We start from the raw sequence: 26,006 nt of genomic DNA, 5'->3' as shown, positions 1-26,006 counted from the left end.
GTTGGCTCCCTCACTTCCGGGGCCTTCCGGGGCGAGCGCGCCTGCGTGCCGTGTCCGCCTTCCTTGGACGTGACTCAATCCGTCGCGTTGGCTGTGAACCAATGAAAAGGCAGCGCCTCTCCAGCCCCGGCCAATCAGCTTTCGGACTAAAGAGTTTAACTCCTATTTAAAATGACTCTTTGAATCTCAACGGCTCGGCTCTCCGGAGGACTCGGCGGCCTTGGGTCGGAGGCCAGAGCCACAGGTGCCCAGGCCTTGGGGCAGCGAGGGCGAGGGCGGGGAGCCTGGGTGGCCTTTGAGCGGGCGGCGGGGCCGGTGGGAGGGCAGCGGGCGGCGGGGCCGCAGGGCTCGGGAGGGAAGGGTCATGGCGAGAAGGCGTCCTTCTGCCCGTGACCTTCTCTGTCCTCCCCCTGGCGCCCTCCCCGCTCTGTCCCCCTCCCCGTCGTCTGTCCCCCGCTTCCCGGGCGCCCTCCCGTCTGCTCCTGGGTACCAAGGCGCCCGGCCGCTTGGTGTGTGTGAAGCACCGGAGCGGACGGGCCTGTGGCGCGGGGGCGCTTTTCCGATGCGATTCTCGTTTTCGGTGAGCGCCTGGGTGAGAAAGCACCGAAGGGCTTGGCAGACGACGAACTAGCCGGATAACCTCCAGAAGTGATGAGTGTTACGAAAGAAATAAAACAGTAGCGCGTGTGGTTTCCCGCGGGAGTAGAATAGCCGGGAAAGGCCCTTGCCCTGGGAGGCTGGCTGGCTGGGTGGGTGAATAAACGATCACCGCCTCGGAGAGGCCTTCCTGGGCTAGTGCTTTTCAAGCCGCAGACGACCCGTGTCGGGATTCGGGGGGTCCTCGTTAAGCATACAGGCCCCCCCCCCGATGAGTCGGAAGCGCTGGGACACCGGGCTCAGGTGTCTCTTTTTATCGAGCTCTGCAGGTGACTCCGATGTTTCACTACCTGGTGGTGTAGACCGGCGCATGCTAGTCATCTGGGGGTGCTGTGAAAATGCAGCGTCCCATGTGTTAGGCCTGGCGTTGGGCCTGGAAGTCTGTTTCTAACTGTCCTTGTGCTGTGGGTGTAGCTGCTGCCCAGGACATCGCACGTCTCCTTCACTTTCCTTGTTTGAATTAAACTCTTTTCAGCTACATACTCATTTCATTTTCCCTCCACTCTCCTTTTTTGTGTGCAGGTGATGTTAGTAGATTCCGTGAAGGAAGGGAAGGGAAAGTTTAAACCCAGTGTTAATAGCGCTGACAGCAGGGCTCCTGGTTTGAGCTGCGGGGTCTCGGGAAGGCCGCCGGGTCAGTGACTCCGGCGCTGGCTGTAGACCCGAATCTCCCGAGGAGCAGTCTTCCTGGAGCCTTCTCCAGAATTGCTGGATCAGAATCTCATTCCATTCTGCTTATTATTAATCTTCCTGGGGAGGAAAAGTATATTAAATGGGAGCAAATGTCTAGTTTCTGTTGAAGACTGTTGAATAAGTGTCCTTTGGCCTATGAGATCTCATCAGTCTGCTGCTTTATAACTGTAAGGGAAAGTGAAGAGAACCTGTGAGAAAGTAATGTTTGCGAAACACAAGCATATGTTGCAGGCTCTTTTGTCTATTGTTCTTACTAACTTATTGTTTACTCGGGGACTCTAGGCCCTTTAGCGACCCCAGCCTCAAGGCGGAGTGATTTGCATATTCGTGAACCGGCTGTGGAAGCGTGGGGGTGGGGAGTGCTTTCTGACGGGATTCTGGAGTTGAGAGCTCGGGGTAGGAAAATACTGAAAGCTTTCTGCTTTCTTGTTTATGTCTTACTTTATAGGTGGGCGCTTGACTCACAGAATGGTTTTGCTAAGTGTTATAAACTATTTTTATGATTAATTGGCTCTGTTAATGGATTTATTCCCCAAATGATCAACATACTGTATGCCGGGCATGTTTTGGGGGAGACCTTGAACAAAATGGGACTAAGCCCTTGCTCTCATGGAGCTTACTTTTTTTTTTTTTTGGAAATACTGAGCAGGCAGCTGGATATCTGAGTCTGGGGAGACAGACAGTAAACAAGTACAAGTAATGTTGTGTAAGATGTTAAGTAAGGGCTATGAAGAAAAGTAAAGGAGAGATGGTCTGAAAAGGAGACCTCTGACCAGAGACTGAATGAAATGAAGGAGCAAGCCACACTTCTGTTCAGGGGAAGACCTTCATAGGTGGAGGGAGCAGGAGGTACAAAGGCCCTGTGGCAGGGACTTCAGGAAAGAAAGGAGCTCTGTGTGGCTGGTGTGCAGTACACAAGAAGAGCTATGGTTAGAGAGGTGGTCGTGGTCCATAATCTGGGACTTCACAGGCCTACGTCTAAGCTAAGTGAAGAAAGGAATGGTAAATGAGTGAGTGAGCTTGTCATGCTGCCTAGAACTCGGATAAGCTGGAAGTGGAGAACTGACCTGTGGGTTTGGACAGTAGGAGTCAGTTATGAGGTGGACTAAGGGGAGTGGGCTTAGGGAGGGTGAGAGTAGTAGTAGGTAGTAGAGATGACCAGTGTGGACAACTGTTCCAGAGCTTTGCTGTTGAAAGGGGAGGTGAGAGATGCGGCCATAGCTTGAGGTCAGTTAGGGTGTAAGGAGTACTTTTTTTTTTAAAGGAGGCAGGTATGGAAGCGGCTTGAACACTGATGGAGGGGTCCATTTGAGAAGAGATGATAGAGCAGAGGGACGAGTCAGTTCAGAAGTGAAGTTGGGTACTGGGGGGGGGGGGGGGGTTGGCCACAGGAGGGAACACAGTGTCGTGTACCAGGGAAGAGGTGAACTTATGGGAAAAGGCCCATCCTGACCATTACGTCACATGAAAAAACAATGCTCCCTTGTCAGCTTCACTTGAACAAAGAAAATACGTGAAATACTGTGTCGTGTTGAGTCTAGGACCCCAATCTAGCATAACTATACTTTGTAGCATGTGGGGTTGTATAAAGTAAAGGTTCTTTTTTCTTTTCAGGCATCATGGACAAATCTAAAGAAAACTGCCTTTCGGGCCCAGTTAAGGTAAACTGAATAATCTGTGATCTCAGTAATGTTTATAAAACCCAGATGGAGATCAGTCTCTTATCTGGAATTCTTCTCATCTTCACTTTGGATTTGTAATTGTAGGTCACTTTTCTCAGCATTCAGGAACATGTGTTGATTCTCTCACTGCATCTTTTTTGTTCTACTTTGTCTTATATTTAGCTTTTCAAGTCTGTATCCTTCATTGTATGCAGCATAATATACACAAAAGATGCCTAATACTGGCCTGAACTTGCTTGCCAGAAATTACTTTGCCATAGTTTGTTTTGGGCTCAATTCGGGGAGAGGTAAGTTCAGAGGAATGTCAGGCACGTTAGCGAACGTTTCCTGGGACTCCACTTTGAAATGGGTTCTGGATCAGATGTATTTTTTTCATTTTTTTTCTAAACATGTATTGTCAAAGAAGTGTCCGTGCGATTGGGATTTTGGTATAAAGTTTCTGTATTGCAGCTTTTTGCTAAATGATAACTCCCAAGTCATTAAATTCTTAGAAAGTGTTTGTCTCTCTTTTTAAATGGAAGTTGAGTTAATGAACATTGGTTTATGGGAGCATGGTTGTTAGGTTGGGCATTAGGGAGGGGGTAGGAAGTATTATTCAGGTGTTCCTTTCAGCTATATACTAACCATATCCTTCGGAAGTCCTGATTAAGATAGCTTTCCCCTTCCATCTATTATCAGTGGCATTCATTATTTTGTTATACTAAGAAAACAAATTCTCAGGATATTCAGCTTTTGTTTATGAAGACCTTAAGGCTTCTTTTATTTTCCCCTTCTAACCATAGATGACAATTACACCTGGTGATGGACCAAAACGTGTCCCGGTGACGCAACAATTTCCTTCTCAGCATCCGCTATCTGCAAACAGTGGCCAGGCTCAGCGGGTCTTGTGCCCTTCCAATTCCTCTCAGCGAGTTCCTTCACAAAGGCTTGTCTCCAGCCATAAACCGGCTCTGAATCCAAAGCAGAAGCAATTGCAGGCCACCAGTGGCCCTCGCCCTGTCTCTAGGCCACTGAGTAATGCGCAAAAGAGCGAGCAGCCCCAGCCGCCAGCCTCGGGTAAGTCAGCCTCCTGGGACTCATTGGGTAGCCATGCTTTTTAGGTGCTTTAAAAAAAAGGCAAGTGTATATAGACTTGTGTTCTGCATTGTTTGGAGCCCCAGCTCTTGTATCATTTCAATTGAGTTTGGGGAGACAATTTGATACCAAGTTGAAGTAACTGTCTCCTGTGGGCCAGCCATATGCGAAGAATACAGACCTGATTCCTACCCTCATGGTATGTACATTTGAGGAACCAAAAAGTTCCAGGGTTCGTAGCATGGAGGAAATCAGGAGAAAGTGCATGGGCTGAGGCAGGCTCGGCTGAGGACCCCGTGGGCACTGTCAGCCGTGCTGAGGGGTGGGGCTTCATCTCGTGTGCGTTGGGAAGTTGCTGAAAGGGTTATGAGCAGAGGAAGGACTGTCGTGCCTTGTAGAGAGCTTCGTCTGGAGGTGTGGAATGAATCAGAGTGGTTACGCTGGACCAGGTACCAGCTGGGAGGGAGGCCTGACTGGGTGGGCCGGGTAGATATTAACAGTCACTGTTTACCCTCTGTTGAGTGCCCACACAGTAGGCTCTGAGATGAGTGCTTTCTTCTTCCACCTTGTCTCTTTCAATCCTCATAACCACTCTATGAAGGTAGAGTCATTAACTTAGTTTTACAGAGGAGGAAGCTGAGACACAGAAACATTAACTTATCCAAAGACAGTCAGGATGGAGAGGTGCAGGCTGGATAGAAACTGGGCAATAAACTGGATGTGGACATGGCGGTTATATTAATGGCATTAACTGAGATGGTGAACCATGGAAGGAAAAAAACCAGCTGGGCCCTGCATTCGATGTCTTAGCAGACCATGCTGTGCTGCTGCTAGAGTTTAAAAGTGCCAAGAAAGGCAAGAGGCAATGTCCCATACAGTCTCTGGCTGATGAAATAGCGACGTTAGCACCCTGTGTACCATTGGTTTGTCGTACATCTTGCTGAATTGGCAGCTTCTAGTTCTATGTTTCCCCCTGACAAGGAGTATGGTGGAGGGAAGGTGTTGGCTTAGGTTTGGGTGCACACTGTTGATCACATTTGTATGTAGCATGTGGACAGTTGGCTGGCCCACCTCTGGGGAAAGATGACCAGGTGGGCCCTTGTCATGGATGGGAAGACAGTTCTGCCCTAGAAGCTCTTCATTTGGAAATAGTCTCGAGCCTTTGCATTATTGGAAGGCCTGACTGTACCTGTCTGCTCATCCTTCGTCTGGGAACCTGTAGGTTTCACAGGGTGGCAGTCAGCTTACATTGCGTCGTCTTTTTTTCTATAAAGAAAACCAAAACTGGCCAGATCTCTCATTCTGGCCATATCATTAATGTTTTGGTGACCATTCTTGGATTCATTTCTGTTCTCAGGTTTTTAATTTATTCCACATAGTTATTCTAAATCAGGTTTTTAAACTATTCTGTGCAGGAAATGATTCTGAAAAGGAAGTGGCATCAAAACAGAAAAATGAAGAATCGAAAAAGTAAGTTCTGTCTTATTTACAAAGCTCTGCTATTGCTCTATTAGAGCATACCATTCAGCTGCGAATTTAATTTTGGGAACTCTTTAAAAAGTAAAGAGGTCTTTATATTTTCACTTTGAAAATATAAATATTTCCAAGTTTTTAATCTTTATTTAAAAAAAGGGATTTTGATGATAGATTTTACTTAGGAACTGAAATTTTCCTTTTGTTTTTCAACTTTAGAAAAAACTTGTGTGAATGTTACAGAAATGTATAAAATAAAAGGTTCTGCTTTTAAAAGTAACCAATGCGTGTGGTTTGTGTATGCTTCTGTATGTTTTTCTGTTTATATACAGAGGTGAGAGTTTGTTTAAAAAATGAGGTCATAATGCATACCTGTATATACATACATGAGAGTATGAGTATTTGGACAGCATTAATAGAATTACTGTATTCTTTATAACAAAGCTTGGCTATGATGTCTTCCCCAGATAGTTTCTAAAGGCCTGCTATCAATCACTGAACTGTCTAGACTCTAGAATGTGGAGGAGCTGGGAATCAACCCACACTTTTTTGCTTTAGCTGCCTAGTGGAGACTTTCTGAGAATCTAATGGTCCTCCCCCTATCTGCTCTGTGGGATCCATCCCGCTTGCTTTACCAGCATGGTTCTCCACCCCCGAGAGTGTTAGCCTCTCCCGGAGGGTTGAGGAGAGAAGGCTGTGGCTAGTTTTCAAGCTGCCCATGGATGGCTCTGAGGCATTCTTCCCTGTCCATTTACATGCCTCATCCTTCTTATGATCTTCCGTGTTGCTAGTAGGTCTCTATGCCTCAGGACACTGCATTGGGGGTTTCAGCACTAAAAGTCCACATTTTTCCTTGTCACTGACTCACAGCCAGTGGCAGACAGGTGGGGTGGGTGGGTAAATGCCTTTGGTGACTCATTAATTGTGGTATTGGCTTGGTTCTGGGCAGAGGGTACATTCTGAATGCAGTAAATGTAAAATTATTTATAGGGTGTGTCTACTACTCATTAAAATGGTCAATTTATTTTCCTAGAAGGCAATGGGCTTTGGAAGATTTTGAAATTGGTCGCCCTCTGGGGAAAGGGAAGTTTGGAAACGTTTACTTGGCGAGAGAAAAACAAAGCAAGTTCATCCTGGCTCTGAAAGTCTTATTCAAAGCTCAGCTGGAGAAAGCTGGAGTGGAGCATCAGCTGAGACGAGAAGTAGAAATACAGTCCCACCTCAGGTGAGTGCTTAGGGATCTTCCAAAGGGCGGTGCACAGAGCTTCAAGTGATCAGGATGAAGGACTGGAAACTGCTTCTTGGGAGGCCCTCCTGCCTCACAGTCCTGCAGAAGGTGATGGATGGAATGTGTCATTTTTCAGAGATTTTTCTAGACTTACGTGCTGCGAGCCTGAAAAATATCTCAAAGGTTTATGTTAATGGAGTGATTTATAGGAGCAGATATTTTGGGTGGATTATAAGGGTAATAATACCTCTTACTCTGAGTTGTGAGCAGAGGTTGCAGGCAGCCCAGCCCGCAGATGGACTTTGGCTAGTGGGTCTGTTTTTTGCTTTCAGTATTTTTTTAAACTTGAATCGGTTGCTAATACTTAAAAATCTGTCTGTGTCATACCTGCATCCCTACTTGGCAGCACCTGGCTGGGGTTGAGAAGGGCTGATGGCTTAGACGGACTGTGCTCTCAGCTGCCCGGAGACCTGAGGAACACACATCTGCCAGTCTTAAAGACCGTTTTAAGTTCTGTCTCATAGCATTCGGTGTCCAGCTGCTCTGCGAATGCCATGTCTCTTTCTTTTAATTTGCAGGGAATTAATATTTAGCTGACTTTTTCCCCCTAAGAATAAAGATGGCCTGAAGGAAGGAAATAAGTTTTAGATAAACCTGACATCCACGAATACCTTGAAATGCATGTAAACCGATATGTGTATTTTTCTTAGGGTGGGTGTGTAGTTTCAGATTCTCAAGCTGAGGGGTGGCACAGGACGGGGGGGGGGGGACGCCCTGTGGTCAGAGCCGTTCTCACCCCTGGCCTCACAGGAAGGGTTTGTGTGGTGTTGAGCACATGCTCTTTTACCTGCTTTAAAACCAGGTGTTGAGTGTCCATCCTTTGTTGCAGGCATCCAAACATTCTCAGGCTTTATGGTTATTTCCACGATGCCACCAGAGTGTACCTAATTCTAGAATACGCGCCTCTTGGAGCTGTCTATAGAGAACTTCAGAAGCTGTCCAGGTTTGATGAGCAGAGAACTGCTACTGTAAGTGTTCATTTATTGTCCAGACCAGTTCCACGTCCTCTGCCTGTCCTGCATGCCGTGTGCCTTTCATTACAGTAGAGTGGGGTTTTTTTTTAATGCAGTGATAGCGTAATAGGATTGAATATTTGAAGTGGAAAAGTCAGTCATTGTACCATATATACAATTAAAATCAGGTACCAGGTAGAACATTGTGGCTGGTTTGTTTTCAAAGCTGTTTTTCTGTGGAAATGTATATAAAAAGCTGTCCCTTTTTTTTTTTAATGAACTATTTTAGAATAGGTTTAGATATACAGAATAATTGTGAAGATAGTACAGACCTGTTTTCTCCTATTAATACACAATTTCTCCTATTAATATCTTACATTAGTGTGATACATAACTAATAAAGAAATATTGATACATAACTGTTAACTGAAGTTCATACTTCATTCATATTTCTAGTTTTTCTTATGGTTAGACTAGGTTGATGGGTTTTTGAGAGGAAGATCACAGAGGTAAAACACATTCTCATGTCAAGGTTACACACTGACTTAGCCCTGTGGGTGCTGGCCTTGATCACCTGGCTGAGGTCGTGTTTGTCACCTCTCTCCCCTATAGAGTTCCTCTTTCTCCCTTTCCATACTGTGCTCCTTCCAAGGAAGTTACTTTGTAGAGCCGCACTTAGGAGTGGGGGTTATTGTTATACTCCTATGGGGCAGATATCTACATAAATTACTTGGCATTTTTCTCCTTATGTATTTACTCAGTCATTTGTTAATATGGCCTCATCAGTATTTTATACTTTGAGTTACAGTCCAATACTACTTGATTTTGTTGCTCAGATTGTTCCAGCTTTGTCCACTGGGAGCTCTTTCACATGGTTCCTATGTTTTTTGACATCCCCCATCATTGTGGGTGTGTGGTTTTTTTAAAATACGGGAGGAAGGGAGAGGGATAGAGAGAAACATTGATGAGAGAGGAATGTTATCGATTGGCTGCCTTCTGCATGTCCCCTACTGAGAGTCCGAAACCCGGGCATGTGCCCTGACTGGAAATTGAACTGGTGACCTCCTGGTTTATGGGTCGATGCTCAACCACTGAGCCACACTGGCTGGCGTGGTATTTTTTATTTTATTTTAAGCTTTCTGACACTACAAGATGCTCTAGCCTCATCTTGCATATTTCCTGTCCCAGTCCTAGAATCACCATTTCTCCCAAGACCTCCGGTTTTTTTTATTGGAAGGTGTTATTAGAAATCATGATCTGGGTGCTGGGTGTGCTCATTGCCATTGGGTGTCATTACTTCTAGGCTGTCAGCTGACAGAGCAAGGACACGTGTGTAATCTGTGTATATACATGTACCCGTCGGTATTTCTGTATTTACCCACCTGTATCGGTATTAAGCAGAGCGCAAGTCCGTTGCCGTGGGGATCACTCTGTCCTCGCTTTGCTGTAACCTCCCACATGAGCACTGGGAAACCTGGGTCCCACCATCTGCTATCCATTTGTTTAGTTACTCGGTGCTGTGTACATGGGTGGTGGTATCAGAATGGTTAACCAGCCACCCTGTGGGAAGCAATTAGTGTGCATTTAATTCATCTGTATCTTTTCAGGGGCTATCGCTCATTTCTTTCTATTGATGACTAATATTTCATTGTATGGATGTACCTCAGTTTATCCCTTCATCTACTGAAAGGCATCTTGGTTGCTTCCAGGTTTTTGGTGATTATGAATAAAGCTAATATTTGCATGTGGGTTTTTCAGGGATGTAAGTTTTCACATCCGCTGGGTAAATACCTAGGGGTGCAGTTGTTGTCTTGTGTGGTGAGAGTATGCTCAGTTCTGTAGGAAACTGTTAAACTGTCTTCCAAAGTGGCTGCACCCTCTTTGTGTTCCCACCAATGAATGAGTCCCTGTTGCGCCTCAGCCTCACCAGCAGTGGGTATTGTGAGTTTTTTTGATTTTAGTCATTCTGATAGGTGTATAATGGTATGTCATTGTTTTAATTTGCTATTCTCTAATGCCATATGATGTTGAGAATTATTTCATGTGCTTATTTGCCATCTCTGACGTCTTTGAGGTGTCAGTTCAGATCTTTTGCTCATTTTTAAATTGTTTTTTTGGTCATCTTAATTGTTGAGTTTTAAGTTTTCTTGTATATTTTGGATACAAGTCCTTTATCACATAGGTGTTTTACAGACGTTTTCTCCCAATCCGTGGCTTGCCTTTTCATTTTCTTATTTGTGTTTTTTTGCAGGGTAGAAGTTTTTAATCCTAAAGTCCAACATATCAGGTTTTTGTTTTGGGGTGGTGTCCCCTGTCCCCCCATGGACTGTGCTTTTATTTGAGTGAAATTTTGTGTTTGAAGAAGTTGAGTCTTAATTTGGGCTGTTTTTTATTGAATCAGCAGATGACGGGCCTGGTGGTTACTTTGTTTTGTCTGTTTCTTGGTGGAGCTCTGTGGGTACCATGTACACTAATTTTCTTTTTGGCATTGATTTAAATGACATTAAATTCATCTTGTTTTACTTGTACCATCTGAAATCCCATCTGAAATCCCAAGCACTGTTGGTGAGTGATCCTCTGGTCTTTTTTTTTTTTTTTTTTTTAAATATGTTTTTATTGATTTCAGAGAGAGGAAGGGGTGGGAGTGAGAGAAACAATGGTGAGAGAATCATTGATCAGCTGCCTCCTGCACGCCCCCTACTGGGGATCAAGCCTGCAACCTGGGCACATGCCCTGACTGGGAATCGAGCTGTGACCTCCTGGTTCATCGGTTGATGCTCAACCACTGAGCCACGCGGGCCAGGCAACCTTCTGGTCTTGTCTCTGCAATGAGAACATGCTATTTTAATCTTAAATGATTGCTCTTCAGATAAGTAGAAATAGATCTGTTTTATCTGCTCTTAAAATGTTAGCTAACTGAATTAGTTTGTTAATTAGAAATTCATACTTATACCGCTCAGTTTTGTTCACTCCAGATGGAGTTCATTTTGGTGTGAGCAGATAGCTATTTGAAAGAAATGGAAGACTGGTTCTTCCTACGATTCTGTGGTCGCACACCTGTTCTCCTTTTCTGATGAACTCAGATGTTAGGGGACCACAGTGCATGTGGGAGGTGTGGACTAGGTTGTGCCACAGAGCTCTGCTTGACTAGGAGCTTCTTGTCTTGAATTGAGCAGGAAAACCCACTGCCCTCTGGAATTCTAATGTAGAAGAGTTTCTGTCTTCACTTTCAGTTTATTAGGGTCTAAATTTTGGTCTGGCTTTTGGCTGAAGCAAATGAAAAATGTCTTTTCTGACAATGACATTGGTTTGGTTTCTACCCATTTGTTTATTAGCAAACCTTTATGGTGTAGAATAGCGTTCAATCCTGTTTAGCAATTGCTTTTGGAAAACAAAGCCTTCTCAAATTTTAGCCAGAGCTAAATATATTATTTCAATAACAATTCTTATCTATATGTTAAAGCAAATTCTGGACTTGCTAAGTTTTTCTTTAGTTGAGATGGGAGCAAAACTAACAAAAGGACTGACTGGCTTGTGTACTCAAGCGGACTAATGAATTAGTTTATCCTGAATTTAACATGTCAGTACATCTGCGTCTAGTTTCTGTTTATTGTTCAGGATTATTTCCCCCGATGTTCTTAGTGTAAATGTGCAGCTTCAAACTAATCCTTTTGTTGTACATTGATCTTGGTTTAAAAAAAATGGGAATGGACTGTACTTGATTTTTTTGGTCTGTTTTTAAAAAATTGTTTATATCTGACTCCCTCATTTGTACTGGTTGTTCAGTACTGTCTTAATTGCTGGGCCATAAATTGTCATGTGGGGTGTAGTTATAGCCCATCACTGTTTTTCCTGTCTTTCGATGTTACATCTGCTATGCTAGCAAATAAATAACTGCGCACTGAGGAACTCGTATTTCATGCTGAACACTAATTTGTTTCAGTTGTTTGTTTTTTTTTTTGAGTTATCAATTGGTTCTAGCTTTGCTTTAAAAACCTACAAAATGTTTTTATGTTAAACAAGTCTGTGTTGGGTTTTCTTTCAGAAGAGATGTCTAAAATTAACTTGTTATATAAAATCTAAAACACCGATTTTTAATATTTTTTTTGATAGTATATCACAGAATTGGCAAATGCTCTGTCATATTGCCACTCAAAGAGAGTTATTCATAGAGACATTAAGCCAGAGAATCTGCTCCTTGGACCAGCTGGAGAGCTTAAGATTGCAGATTTTGGGTGGTCTGTACACGCCCCATCCTCCAGGTATGTAACTTTAGAGGTGGGGCTTGTTGGGGTTAGCAAAAGCCCCAGTGGCTAATAATGAGCTAAATAGTTAAGTACCTAAGCATAAGTGTGCTGAACTGGGGCAGGTAATTGACACAATACTTTGTAGTAATTTAGGGCCTGAGAATAAAATAGTGTCTTCAAGGACATTTTTATTCTGCAACCACTTGGACTATTTGTTGTGTCCTAGGCCTGGGGCTAAGGATGTTTAATGTCCTTAGAGGCTAATGAATGGGACAGGTAAGTAAACAAATATGACAGAGGAGAGGTACAGGATGTAGAGGGAAGTAACGCCTGACATAATGGTGGGTGGAGGCAAGTTCTAGGGGCAGCCCTTGCGAAGGTCTAGAGCCTAGAGCCGAGGGCACAGCTCTGCGGGAACTCCAACAACCACGTGGGTTTGGAGGGAACTTTCCGGGTGGTGGTTAAAAGTTGCTCTTTGGTCTGCTGTCATCAACAGAATAGTCCTTTCTTATCCCCTCTTAAAGCTAAAGCAGAGAGTTCAATCTAAGTAAACAATTTAAATCTTAAGTTAACTTTGCAAATGAGCTAAAATATTCTCCATTGTTTTAAATTTAATTTGGGTTTAAATAAGCTTTTGAAACCACATGTGTAGAGCATTTAAAAGCATACATTTACTAATAGAAGTTTGTCCACTTTGGGGTAGAGCTTAAAAAATTAAAGGTAGATTACTTTAAAAAATCTAGTTTATAAAGAAATTGTATAGCCTAAATAGGTGGCATGAGGTGGGGTGAGCTTTGTTTTTGTTACCCACCAGTTGTAATTGTTTCTAGGCTTTGTGGCATCACAGGGCTAAAACTGTACCTTAACTGTCCAATGGTGTCATTGTGGTAGGAAAGATAACTGATAACTTACCCTTTTCTGGAAAGGACATTGATGTAAATGTTGATGGTCACTTCACCCTACCTCTCAAACGTTAATAACCGTAGTAAGGGCTCCCAGGTCGTTGGTGCTGTCTCCCTCATCTCAGTGGTGGTGGAGAGGGGTTAGCTGTCGGGAGATCTGGCTCCTTAATCCCCAGTCACCGTTCATGTGAACACTTGTGTGCTTGCTGGGCTCTAGGCATGACCCAGCATAAGCTTTTTGATGGCAAATAATAATTAATATAAAGCAACCAAAGCCTGCACGGTCTTTGCTCCAGGTTTGTCTGCCACCACCAGCTTATCTTCAGCCTTTGGAAACTCACTCAAACATAAAGAGACGCTGAATTGGTCCAAGTTGATTGCTCACCTGACTGACCAGAGCCTATATTCAACAGTTACCATTTTGCCATATGGGCTCTCTACTTTTTTTGGTGAACCTTCCAAACTAAGTTGCATACATCATGATGCTTTGTCCTTGGAGCACTTCATCGTGCATTTTCTAAAAATAAGGACATTGTCCTGTCTAATCCCAACCATCATCACTCTTAAAATTAGTAACTGTGGTGATAGCTAATATTTAGTCAATGTTCAGATTTTTCCAATTGTCTATAAAACTTTACAGCTGTTTTCTCTCTTTTTTTTAAGTCCTCAGCCAAGGATAGATCTATATCTATATCTATATATCTATATATCTATATCTATATATAATTTAAATGTCTTGATTGACTACACAGAGAGAGAGACAAACATCAATGATGAGTCATTGATTGGCTGCCTCCTGCATGCCCTCTACTGGGGATAGAGCCCGAAACCCAGGCATGTGCCCTGACTGGGATCAAATGCTGATCTCCTGGATCCTAGGTTGATGCTGAACCACTGAGCCACGCTGGCTGGGTTCAAGGATATTTTTTTCTCCATTGCTTTTTAGAGAGAGTAGAAGGGGGTGGAGGGTGGGGAGAGAAAAACATAGATGTGAGAGAGACACATTGACTGGTTGCTTGGGGATTGAACCTGCAACCCAGGTACATGACCTTGACCGGGAATCAAACCCAAGACCCTTCGGTTTGTGGGCCAGTGCTCCAACCACTGAACAATACCGGCCAGGGCTACAGCTGTTCTTTTGAATCAGAATCTAACCAAGGTCCATGAATTGTACTTGGTTGTGTCTCTTTGGTCTAAACTTAGACCAGTTGCCCCACAATTTAAAGTGGATTTTTCTGATTGTGGTGTCACTTAGCTTTGTCTATCCTCTGTATTTGCTGAAAACTGGAAATTGGGCCAAAGGGCCTAAAGAATATTTTTGGCAAGAATATTTCATAGGCCACCCCCCAGTGTTAGTTTCTCTTGTACCAGCGATGTATCAGAAGGGAGCACGTGCTTTCAGAGTGGGACAGTTTAGTTTCTTTTACTGTCACCCGGCTCTTAAGCTTCTTAGCATATCTGTCATGTAAAAAATATAGAATGCTAAATTTTATTCACAGAGAACTTTGCATGGCTGCCTTTATATAGCAGTGATACTTTAAATTTTTATTTTACATCATTTAAGGAGTTTCTGGAGTTGGAACAGATTTGGGATGTGGCTTGCTTGTGAGCTGTGTGATCTCGCACAGCTCCCTCAGTCTGTTTCCTGTCTAAAAATGGGGATTTGTAATAGCACCTGTCTCATAGCACAGGATCTGGCCTGGGAAGAGCACTCGGTTGATGTTAGTGTAGTTGTTGATTTGTAGCAGCTGTTATGATCACAGAAACCAGTGCGCCAACCTGCACCTCCGTCGTTTCCAGGAGAACCACCCTCTGTGGCACCCTGGACTACCTGCCCCCTGAGATGATCGAGGGCCGCATGCATGATGAGAAGGTGGATCTCTGGAGTCTTGGAGTCCTTTGCTATGAATTTTTAGTTGGGAAGCCTCCTTTTGAGGCAAGCACATACCAAGAGACCTACAAAAGAATATCGCGGGTAAGACACAACCGGAAGGGACCCATCCCCTGTGTTAGAATCCTTTCTGTCATTATCAGCCTTCCCTTTAGGCTATGATCTGAGTATCGGTACTGTTCTCTCTAAACCACATTTTGTGATCACCTGTCACTTATACTCTAGGTTGAATTCACATTCCCCAGCTTTGTACCAGAGGGAGCCAGGGACCTCATTTCAAGACTGTTGATGCATAACCCCCACCAAAGGCTGACCCTGAGAGAAGTACTGGAGCACCCCTGGATCATAGCAAATTCCTCAAAACCATTAAGTAGCCAAAAAACCAAAGAACCAACCAGCAAGCAATCTTAAGACTCTTGTAGGGGGAGGACCCCATGAGCCAAAGCTGCTGTGTCCATCGGTCAGAAACACACCCCTAACATGATCTTATTGCCAACTGCCTGCTTGCAATCTGCAGTGCTAGGAAAATACACAGGAAGTTCCACTTCAAGAAACGTGACACTCTGAAGCGCAAGTAGCCACGAGAATCGTGCTAACTTCACTGGTTTCATCACCCAGAGGCAAGTTCAGGTGCAGCCGCCTCGCAATCTGTCTGGACTAAGGCGTCCTTGTGGAAGGTGAACTCGGAGTTGGTTATGGGCAGAGTGGCCCCTCTGCCCTGACCCAGTCAGTTCAGGAGCTGTGCAATAACCTCCCAAGTACCTGAGTGTGTGTGTAACTTACTGGGTGGCCACACCTGATAAAGTTGTCAGAATGAGTATGTGATTCTTTTAAATGTTAAAATAAAGAGATGTGCATAGACTTCGTCCCTTCCGGAATGCGCTGTCTCCGTCAGGCCTGTTATCTAGTCCTCCTTGACCACTGTCTCGTGTCTGAGACTAAAACAGGAACACGTGCTCCTCCTCCATCGCAGGACTTGCTCGGAATACAGCCGAGATGTGTTTCAGCCAGTTCTAAGTGTTGAGGGCTCTTACAAATGTTTTTGATGGTTTATATATTGTTTCTATAAATACACTAAGACATATACAAAATGGTTACTCTTTTTGAAGTCCTCCTGTATAACTTTGAAATTAGAGTGTATCTCCCAGGAGTTCACAGTGCACTCTGCGCAGTGCTGGGCTAGGCCTGGGACTGGGTGGGAAGGCAGAAGGGCCCATGCAGGGCTGTCAGGTCGAGGTTCTGGAACTGGCCTGGCCTGTGAACACCCCTCCATCCATTCTCTCACCCACCCTGCAGTGGTTGGGGACACAGCTTGGGAGGATGGCCACTGACCATGGGCAGATTGTGACAGGGCAGGTAGGAATTGGGAGAGGTGTCCAGATGAAGTGGCATCTGAGGCTTGAAGGGCAAGGGAGGGTTTAAAGGTTGGAGGCTGCCCTGGCTGTGGGGCTCAGTTGGTTGGGCCACATGTTCCAAAAGATTGCTGGTTCGATTCCCGGTCAGGACATATACCCTGGTTGTGGGCTCGATTCCTGGTAGGGGGTGTGCAGGAGGCAGCTGATTGATGTTTCCCTCTTATATCTGTTTTTCTCCCTGACTTGCTAAAAATAAATTTTAAAAACCTTAAAAAAAAGTTGGAAGCTGGTGTGGTGAGAAGTCCCTGCTCCTGAGGGGGGGGGACAATGGGAAACATGGCGTAGAAGTGGGGAGCTGTGGCTGTGTGACCACATGGCAGACGGTGTGCCCTCCCTCCATCCTGCTAACTGTCCCATGTGCCCATGAAGTGTTAGTTCCTTTTCTAGGCAATGCACATTCAGTACAGTGCTCAATGCCAGCCCAGCTCACGGAGCTGGACTCTTCAGTGGGTCCCCATCCTGGGGACTCGACTGCTGAGTTACTCAGCAGAAGTCCACAGAAGGGCATGCTCCTGGGATGGCGCAGGCGCTGAGCTGAGGGCTCTTTGGGAGTTCCCCGCAGCTGCAGGGGGTCAGGACATAAAGGGTCATCCACATCCCCAGCTGCCCGCCCCTGGGCTCTGACCCTAGTCTCGGCAGAATGTCAGAGCCCCATACATGGGGTGAGCTGGTTCTTTGCAACCTGACTTTCCAAGTGTGACCTGTCTGGATTCTCTGGTGGAGGAATGTTCCCTTAACCAAACCCCTCATTCCTCCCCGGACCAGGGATTTGGGTGTGACCAGTGTTCACTGTGGCTTATGAAAGTAGAAGCCCTTCAACACAGTTAGTAGAGGCTTCTTTCCAAGCTCCCCGTCACCTGGCTCCATGGCATACCTTGGGGGGCTAACTTCTATTACACTGGAGCTACAGCACATGTGTAAACTTGAAACATAAATGCAAAACATCGTTCGAGTACATGGTAACTCCACCTCTCACTGTCGGCCTGGAAATGAGCAGATGCCATGAAGAGCAGGGCTGCCCCGTTACTGGTCTCATTCGATGCCTCCTGATGTGTAAAGTTACGTATCTGTTTCTAGCTGCCAACATCAACTGCTCATCAACCAAAGATCGTGAACTTGACAGTGATGAAGGAAAAGGTGAAGTGTTGAACTTGCTGAGATCTAGTAGAGAAAATATGCTTTCATGGCCAACTTTCAATGCAAGAGACTAAACACCAGAAATCCTAAATATAAGGAAGCGGCCAACACCCACTTCCAGGTCAGCGCTGATGTAGTCACGGCAACTTCAAAACAGAGTAAAACCAGTGTCCAGTTAGCCTTGAGCTGACCCCACTTTCATCTTTCCAAAGTAATATTTCATGCACCCTCCACCCCAGCTGTAGTTAATGACTAACTTCACCTGTGACAGTAGCTGAACTTCTGTCGTCCCCCCAAACGATCCCACACAGCAGAGGAAACTGCTCGTAGCGGCGCACGGTACTGCTGCAGATCGGCGTCGAGGATGGCTTACAGGAGAGCAATCAGTTTCGTAAACCTGACAAAAATGTTTCTCACGGAACTTAAGCTGTTCATTTTGTCAGGAAAAAAAAATGAGGCGAACGAGGGCTTTACATTTTTAAAATAGACCATCCGTTTTATTCCTAGTTGCATAAAAACAGTGTAAACATAAGCAGTTTGTACATCTTGCTGGTGAACTGATATAATTAATGATCCTTTGATTTCCTGACTCTCCAGTTCTGCTGCTGTTTGACCACTGGCCAAAAGAAAGGAGTGGAGTACAGGCTTAGAAGAGACGCTATGGCTGTTTGATGCGATAATTCATTTTATTGCCTGCCCTTTCAGTCCACTCCCATCACTCCAAACAGAGTCAAAGTTTAAGATTTAAGCCCTTGCATAGGCATTACTAGGGGTCTGTTTGTTAGGGAGACTGGTATAGAAGGGGGTTAGGAGCCCAGCATTACTAGGGGTCTGTTTGTTAGGGAGACTGGTATAGAAGGGGGTTAGGAGCCCGAAGCCACTGGTTTAAATGAAGAGGAGACGAGATGGAAATGCTGGTCTGGTCCACATGAGGAATGAGCTCGCACTGGAATCGGGCACCTCGCTTGGCTGTGTGGATGTCCTGGAGCTTAGATCCCAGACAGGCAGTTCCAACTTTAAATTGGTAAAACCTTTTGGTACTTGAGTTAATTGCTTTGAAAGGAAAAAAAGAAAAGAAAAAAGGAAAAGATCCACTAGAGATCTTACAAGTGGAGAATCTGTTCTATAATGATTTTTGTAAAACTTTAGTGATTGACATGGGTTACAAAAGCCAACTAGGGAACTGTCAACAGCCAGAGCATACAATCAGGACCATCAGATTATAGTTCCTTTAGTCTTCTGATTGTCCCAAATGTAATTAAACAGGAAAAAAAATTGAGAACCAGAAAGATAAACACAACTAACTCCCTTGACCAGGGCTGCAGGGCAGAACTGGTTAAGTTGGGGTCCCGAGTGCGGAGCCAGGGCTGAGTCTCACAGGAAGGGGCTCCTCCGGGACAGGCAACGGGGACAATTCCCTCCCTCCCTGGCTCCTGTTATTTCACAGTTGTCTTCCATTTATAGCAAGTGCCACTCAGAGGATGATTCAAACTCTTTTTTTTACTGTCCATAATTTTAACTCAGTTGAAAATATAAGTAGCAACACAACGTAAACACTGACGGTCTGGAATGTCTGGAGTTTGAGATACAGAGCGTTAGGCAAAGGCTGCCTCCGCTTTCCGTACATGCGGCATCCACAGTCCTGAGGACACGGGTGTCAGCAGCCAAAGGGACGCCATGACTACCGGACAAGCTTCCACACTTTGCCTAAGCAGAGACAAATGACCCTGACCTACTTTCACGAAATTTGAGAAAAACCACCTGAGGTAGGCCCCCGCATGTCCGGATTTGAAGGGGTCTGGGGACAAAGGAAACACCAGAAATACTTGCTTTTCTTCTCCCCCGAGCAAGTGTAATGAAGGTGAAGGTGTCGGTGCTCATTTAGGTCCTGATTACATATTGTTAAGCCTTCAGTTCTGCTTCATTAGCTGCAGTACTGGCAGCTGTTCTGCAGAATACTGCATATTAAACCGAGGCAGCCCGACAACAAATATTGGAGGAAAGGGAATTTTAAAATTAGCCTAATGAATCGTTGCTCTTTAAGAACTTGAACAAAGATGAACCCCTGGGGTTTTTGCAGGAAAACCCTCACCAACAATCTTCCAGAGAAACATTTCGTAAGCTAACAGTTTACGATGGCATTTCAGATAATGTATACAAGCCCTATGATGAACAGCACTAACAAAATTTATAAAGCAAAACAATTACAATGATTCAGACACCTGAATTTTGCTGGCAAAAGTAAAACAAACATGAGAACATAAAAAGTAGCCCCTGACACCCCCCAAAACAAAAACAAATCCCCACCACCCTAAAACCAACCCAAACTGTGATTTAAAAGCAGTGGGTTTCCAAGCCCACAGCTGACGTTCATCAGGACTTGGCAGCTGGAGGTTTAAAAAATCCCACTTTCCGAAAATATCTGACAATCAAGGGCACAGAAACCAAAGTAATGCTGATTCTGACGGGTGCAAACAGCTTGTGGATGGTGTAGGCCACCACGAAGGTGCTAGTGCCCGCGGCCACTTTTGACTGTACCAGTGACTCTTTAAATCCAAGCTTAAGCAGGATGGCAGACATGTCCACACCACTGGAGGGGAAAGAGGCAGAAACAAAATGAAACAATTATTACAGTAAGGCGATGCATTAAGGCATCGACTTGGCTCTGAGATTTACTTTATTTTTAAAAACGCGACGGCAGTAGCTAGGTGAATAAAAAGCCTTAGGACAGTAAGTTCTTATTCCCATAAAACCTCCCATGACAGTTAAGACAGACGCTTGCTGCTGTCAACGATCTTACCTGGAAACAACCGTGTAAAACATGCCCAGGGAGACCAGCGAGATTCCGATGTGCACTGACACGCCCACGGCTCCGTATTCTTGAAAAACTTTCTTCAGCTGCTGTGACTTGCTCAGCTTTTTCTCCTCCGTGTCGCCGCCTGTGGCTGCGGCGGTCCTGCCAGGGTCCTGTGCACAGACCAAAGGAGGGGAGACCCTCAGGTCAGGAGCAGGGATGTCGGTCAGCACCAGCTTTCACACGCAGTGTGCTCTTTCCTACCCACCGGGAACTCAGCTGCCCTCTTCTTACTTAGAGAGCTGAGGCTGCTGGATGCCCGCTTAGCCACTAAGTACGATGAAAGGCTGGGTACTAGGTATAGTGGGTAAAATGAGGGCCCCAAAGATGTCCAAGTCCTAGTCCCCAGAACCTGTGACTGTCACCTTGCATGGCAAAAGGATTTTGCAGATGTGATTAAGTTAAGGATCTTGAGGTGGGCAGGTCATCCTGGATTTTCTGGGTGGGACCCGTGTAATCACAAGAGTCCTTACAAGTGAAGAGAGGGAGGCGGGAGGGTCTGAGGAGCCGATGTGAGGACAGCAGCGGAGCCAGGGACTGTAAGGTTCTCCGCGGCTGGTTCTGATGACAGGCCAGGGCCTGGAGCCAGAGCCAAGGACTCCTGGTGCCTCTGGAAGCTCGAGAGATGGGAAGTGACTCCCCAGAGCCACCAGGAGCAACCAGCCCAGGCTACACCCTGACTTTGACCCCGTGGGACCCAGTTTAGGGTGCTGACCTCGAGAACTGCAGAGTAATAAATGTGTGTTGTTTTAAGCCACCAGGTTTGTGGATATGATAGTAAAAGGAAAACGCCTCAGGGTCATTCACTTGGGGACAATGATGACACTAAATGGAGCACTTTCTCTGGGCCAGGCAGCTCAAACGTGCCTCTGTCCATCCGCTATCTACTTTCATCCTCCCAACAACCTGGGGGTGGATACTATTGCTCTTGCCTTCTTTCCAGAGGAGCAACACAGGCTCAGACAGGCCGAAGACCCTGTCCAAAGTCACAGGCTGGAACTCAGGTCGCTGGAGTCCACAGCCTGAGCATACGACAGCCATGCTGGCTGCTCCAAAACAGGCACCGTGAGTGCCACATACAATGGAGCAGAAGGACATATGTTTGATTCCAGAATCAAGGTTTATCCCTGGGATCCACACAGATGAAGGAAGGGCCAATTCCCAGGCCATAGGTACACTGGCTGGGATTTGTACAGACACAGTTCAGTGCATGTGGCATCTGCTAATATTTATGAGGACTAAGGGGTCTGGAATGTTGGGGAGAAACAAAAAAACCAACAAACCAACAGGGTTGGATTAAACAACAAAGACCAAAACTCCTTCCCAATATGGAATGTGCCTTTTTTGTTGGAAGATTTCTTGAACTCTGAGGACAGACCTCAGAGCTCTTCCCGGCAGACAGTATCTGGGTCGTTCTAGCTATGGCCTTCGCAGAAGCCCAGGCACCTTCCTCGTATTTTTAGAGCCACACTTCAAAGGCAAGAGGGACGAGCGTGACAGCCCAGGTCCCCAGGAGGCAGGGGCAGCAGTGAACACAGCAGAGGCCCCCAAACTCAAGCAGGTGTGCCCACCAGGGCCGCAGGGGCCCCTGAGCCCTGCCCCAGCCGCTCCAGGAGAGGAGGGCTCTGACCTCTGTGGGAGGCCCCAGGTGGGCCAGGCGCTGCTGGTCTGTCCAGAATCTTCCTTGAGTTTTAATCACACACAACAGCTACTTGTTTGCCCCCCGTCTCCCAAAAGCCTGCACAAAACTCAGATTTATGAATTAAAAGAGTCTTGTCTTTACTCCTAATTGAAAGAGCATCTCCTTTGTTCCCAAACTGTAGTTGGAACTGAAAAAAGACAACAAAAAAATCCCATAACACCCAGAAGCTTCGGCCTTGGACTGCAATTTCAGTTTCATTAAAGGCTATTTGAGTCCCTGGAAATTGAGTGTTAAGGTCATGGGGTGGGGGTGGGGATGGACAATATTTCATCACTGCCCTTAGCTGTGACTTGTGCGTGTTTTTTCGGACTTAAAACGAACACTGAAAAGGGGCAGGGCTGGTGAAATCCAGTATGGGGCGATGGAGTCCCAGAGACTGAATTCTACAGGCAGTAGAGCGGAGCATTTTTGGAAAAGTTTTAGGAAAACCACCAGCGTCCTTGGGACCCTGGTGGAGCCCGGCACTGGGCGTAGCACTTCATAATGATCCTCAAATCCTGTCCTGTGGCCACCCTGTGGCTCCCTTTGACAGGACACTAAGGTGCAGGGGAGGCGATGAGCTGGCTGGCAGCGCCTGGACCGGTTACCGCGCTGGTCACCACCCGGCCATACTGCCTCTAAGCTCATCAGCAGACTCCTGAGACTCCCCATCATGTCCTGAGAGTGGCACAGTCCTAAAAGAAGACATTTCTGGGACCTGCAGGCTTGGAGGGGAGACGGAAAGCTGCAACCAGTCTGCTTTCGGTTGGCCAGCAAATGGCACTCCCCTGTCCTTGAAGCCTCTGACGGTGTCTGTTGCCCACCAGCCGACCAGCTGCTTCTCTGATAACCGCGCTGCAGATGGGAGAACTGCCAGACGCTGAGCCTGATAGGACGGATCACCCACAACCTGCAGCTGCAAGTGCCAAACGACCTTCTGACTGAGGCTGGTGACAGCCGGGAGCCCCTCCATTCCCCACCCTTGACACTTGGCCCAACCAAGCCTCACGATGCCCGCCTGTCCGCTCACCAGGACAGAGCGTAGCCGTCTCTGTGGAGGGCCCTGTTCTTTACAACCTCTATTGTGGCAAAAGGCCAACACAGAGACATGACAAGGAGCCAGGCTTCCAGCTACAGAATAGCCAGCATCTGCTGCAAGGCAGTGGGGGGGGGACAAGATCCAGACACAGGGACAGTTTCCTGTTTGCTGGCATTACAGCTAGTCTTGAACTTCCCTGAGCCAGAATCTGACCTGGACAATTTTCTGCCTTTTATCTGGGCAGAAGGAAACATCTTTAACATTGTGAGCCATGCATTTTTCTTCCTAACCCTGGAGGAGACTAAAAACGCTAAAATAAAGGATTTTATGAAGAGGTGACTTGCAAGAAATGGAAACTTTTCAGACACTCATTTCTTCCTGAAATATTACCTCATTTAGGCACTGGCCAGGATGCATACAGCGTTATACATCCCCAGAGTCTGTACTTAGACAAAGTGCTTTCATATGTTTATTTGTGTGTGTGTGATGCCTCCTCCAATATTCGTAAAAGTATAAAAGGCTGTATTAGAAGGAGCAGGAAGGTTTGAAGAATGAACCCAAGATCTTGCTCACAAGTTGCTTACATTGTTTGGGGTGACACCTGTTTTCACTCATTTGATAAATAATATTCCTAATAAGCACTATATTGTCTTTACTTTGTACCAGTTCTGAGTAACTTGAAAATATTAATTCATATCCTCACAACAACCGTGTGAGATAGGCACTACTGTCATCCCCATTTAACAGAAGAGGATCCTGGGTGCTCAGAGAGGTTGAGTAACTTCGAGGCTCACACAGGCATTACCTGTGAAAGCTGGGACCCAAACCCGAGTCTGGTTCTAAGGCTTTCTTTGCTCTTAACAACTATGCTAGGTTCCTCACTTACTCATGAGAGTCTGCTCTGTGCGAGGCACTGCTCTGAGTGTGGGAGATACAGCAATGAACACACCAGACAAAACCTCACCCTCAGGGAACCTATGGTCTAGTGGGAGGGGAGAGACAATAAACAGAAAAGGAAACTGTCAGGGCTGCTAGATGTGACAAGTGCTATGGAGGACACCAAGGACGAGAGGCAGACAGGTAGAATGTACCAGATGCCAGGTACATTACCTTGTTTTCCACTCACGCTGTATGAAATGTGAATTGATATCCCATTTTACAGATGAAGCAACTGAGACAAAGAAGTGAGAGAAAATTTGATCAAGGCCACAGAGCTAGTGAGTAGAGACAGGAATACAGGGAGTCTGAGACCACACTCATCACCACTGTACACACACACACACACAACACCAGTCTCAGGGCCTAGACTGGGGATGGGCTGATGTGGCTGCCAGGACAGACAAGCAAGTCAGGAGAGCATTCCAGATGACGAATGCAGAAAAGATCCACACTCCTGGGGCTGAGAGGGGCCAATGGAGGCACCCAAGGCATCACCGGGGGTCAGGGAAGGCTTCCTGGAGGAAGGGCTGAGCCATGAAGAATCACCTGGAGGCAGCTGGGTGTGGAGGGTGCCAGACCCCTGAGGATCCCCAAACTGGGCTCAGGATTCAGAGACAAGATCTACTGCCTGTCTGATGGGGTAGCAGAAGGCAGGGAAGGAAGTTTCTCTAGCTAGAAGGGAGGCAAGGTAAGGACACCGGCCAAATCCCCACGGAACATTTGTTCAGGAAGCGCTGGCTAAATGAGCATTGTGCTCAGGCCTGCATGGGCTGATAGAATTGTCCCTTAAGCTCTTGTTGGGGTGTGCTATTTTTAGCCCTCTGAAAGATCAGCCCACAGGCTCAGAGGTCTTCAGCCTTGGGGTGAGGTGGCACCACTGGTGAGTGCTGGGGCGTGATGGTACCCAGGCAAAGGGGCTGAGGGGTGCAAAGCTTGAGGCACTGGTGGGGCAGGAGGCTGGGTTCTGTGTGTCCCAACCCAACCTGTTAGTCCCATTTCTCCATTAGACTGTTTATCTTTGAGGAGACACACTTAAAGAAAAAACAACTGTAATTATATATATATAAAAGTTAAGCCAATATTACCATTCTGAATGGAAAACAGTTTTCACTTACTATACAGAAAAGGCAACCAAAACGAAATAACACTATTTCTTGCTTGAATCTTGCCTGAAGTCTGCTATTTTGTAGATAAAAAGGGAGCAGCAGCAAGTGTTGGGAGCTGTTAGACAAGCAGCACCCACGGGAGCCTTCTCCTTGGCCCAGTGAGGAGGCTCTACCGCGACTTCGAAAGGGAGTAACTCTGGCGGCCAAGTCCTCCAGGGCGTTAATGCCCAGCGCAGGGCCCTCTACCCCGTCCTCGCCGGCCGCCTGCGCCTCGGGAGCCCGGGGCGCCCCGGGCTGGAGACTGACCTTGGGCCGATCGCTACACTTCCCAGGGTCTGTTTCTCCGGCTGCCAGCTGGGAGGATCGCTTCCCGGCGTGTAGACATTTGGGGTCTGGGGTCCCTGGAGGGGCTCGGTCTCGGGCCGCTGCGCGTGCAAAGCTCTCCTTTGGGGGAAGGGGCCGGGGATCGGCGCGCCGGGGACGCGGGATCGCGGCGGCGGGGTCGGGGACGGGGGTGGCGGGCTTACCTGGCGGTCCCCGCGGGCGGCGCACAGCAGCCGGGCGTCTGGCCGCGGCCGGAGCAGCGGCAGGAACAGGGGCGGCGGGGCGCACGGGGGGGCGGCGCTCGGGAGGCCGAGGGCGCGAGGCCCGACGCGGGCGCCGCCTCTGCCCGCGGGGCCCAGCAGCACCAGCAGGCGGGCCATGGCGCGCACCCCGCGCCCGCTCGCGCGCCCAACTCCACGGGAAGCGGGCGCCGCTGGGCGGGGCCCCGCCGGAGCCGGAGCCCCGAGCGGCGGGGGCGGGGCCGGAACCACGTGCGCCCTCGGCCCCGCCCCCGGAGCCCGGAGCCCGGAGCCCGGAGCCCGGAGCCCGGAGCCCGGAGCCCGGAGCCCGGAGCCCGGAGCCCGGAGCCCGGAGCCCGGAGCCCGGAGCCCGGAGCCGGCGCGGGGTGGGCGGGGCCGGAGCCGCGCGCCT

General features: G+C 47.0%; 2 protein-coding genes across 3 annotated transcripts; one reads left to right on the top strand and one right to left on the bottom strand.

The window, feature by feature from the left end:
- The first annotated feature begins 43 nt into the window (after positions 1–43).
- AURKA (aurora kinase A) lies at positions 44–15,990 on the top strand. 2 transcript variants are annotated; one of them, XM_016214215.2, is made up of 9 exons: positions 44–244; positions 2,965–3,011; positions 3,815–4,088; positions 5,522–5,576; positions 6,613–6,804; positions 7,697–7,835; positions 11,934–12,082; positions 14,770–14,944; positions 15,086–15,990. In XM_016214215.2, the coding sequence occupies exons 2-9, from the start codon at positions 2,970–2,972 to the stop codon at positions 15,269–15,271; spliced, it is 1,212 nt and encodes a 403-aa protein (XP_016069701.1). In that variant the 5' UTR covers positions 44–244; positions 2,965–2,969; the 3' UTR covers positions 15,272–15,990. The 2 variants fall into 2 exon arrangements, with proteins under 2 accessions (XP_016069701.1, XP_016069702.1); XM_016214216.2 differs by lacking the exon at positions 44–244 and adding an exon at positions 413–580.
- A 1,891-nt stretch (positions 15,991–17,881) lies between these two features.
- On the bottom strand, positions 17,882–25,735 carry MIMS2 (mitochondrial inner membrane scaffold 2). Its single transcript, XM_087819182.1, has 3 exons — positions 25,559–25,735; positions 20,213–20,379; positions 17,882–20,002 (listed from the first exon to the last, which is right to left on the bottom strand). The coding sequence occupies exons 1-3, from the start codon at positions 25,733–25,735 to the stop codon at positions 19,786–19,788; spliced, it is 561 nt and encodes a 186-aa protein (XP_087675308.1). The 3' UTR covers positions 17,882–19,785.
- Between the last annotated feature and the right edge of the window lie 271 nt (positions 25,736–26,006).

This window comes from Miniopterus natalensis, chromosome 7 (assembly GCF_054644295.1).
Source record: "Miniopterus natalensis isolate mMinNat1 chromosome 7, mMinNat1.hap1, whole genome shotgun sequence".
NCBI lineage: Eukaryota > Metazoa > Chordata > Mammalia > Chiroptera > Miniopteridae > Miniopterus > Miniopterus natalensis.
The sequence above is the reverse complement of the archived record's forward strand: the minus strand, read 5'-3'. Positions and strand labels throughout refer to the sequence as shown.

What these genes read in the sequence shown, in the direction of transcription:
- AURKA (XM_016214215.2), top strand. Translation starts at nt 2,970, where the DNA reads ATGGACAAATCTAAAGAAAACTGCCTTTCGGGCCCAGTTAAG. An exon ending in GCCCCAGCCGCCAGCCTCGG is followed by an intron (nt 4,089 to 5,521) that starts GTAAGTCAGCCT and finishes TATTCTGTGCAG; the next exon opens with GAAATGATTCTGAAAAGGAA. An exon ending in ATGAGCAGAGAACTGCTACT is followed by an intron (nt 7,836 to 11,933) that starts GTAAGTGTTCAT and finishes TTTTTTTGATAG; the next exon opens with TATATCACAGAATTGGCAAA.
- MIMS2 (XM_087819182.1), bottom strand. Translation starts at nt 25,735, where the DNA reads ATGGCCCGCCTGCTGGTGCTGCTGGGCCCCGCGGGCAGAGGCGGCGCC. An exon ending in CCGCCCGCGGGGACCGCCAG is followed by an intron (nt 20,380 to 25,558) that starts GTAAGCCCGCCA and finishes GTCTGTGCACAG; the next exon opens with GACCCTGGCAGGACCGCCGC. An exon ending in TTTTACACGGTTGTTTCCAG is followed by an intron (nt 20,003 to 20,212) that starts GTAAGATCGTTG and finishes TTTCCCCTCCAG; the next exon opens with TGGTGTGGACATGTCTGCCA.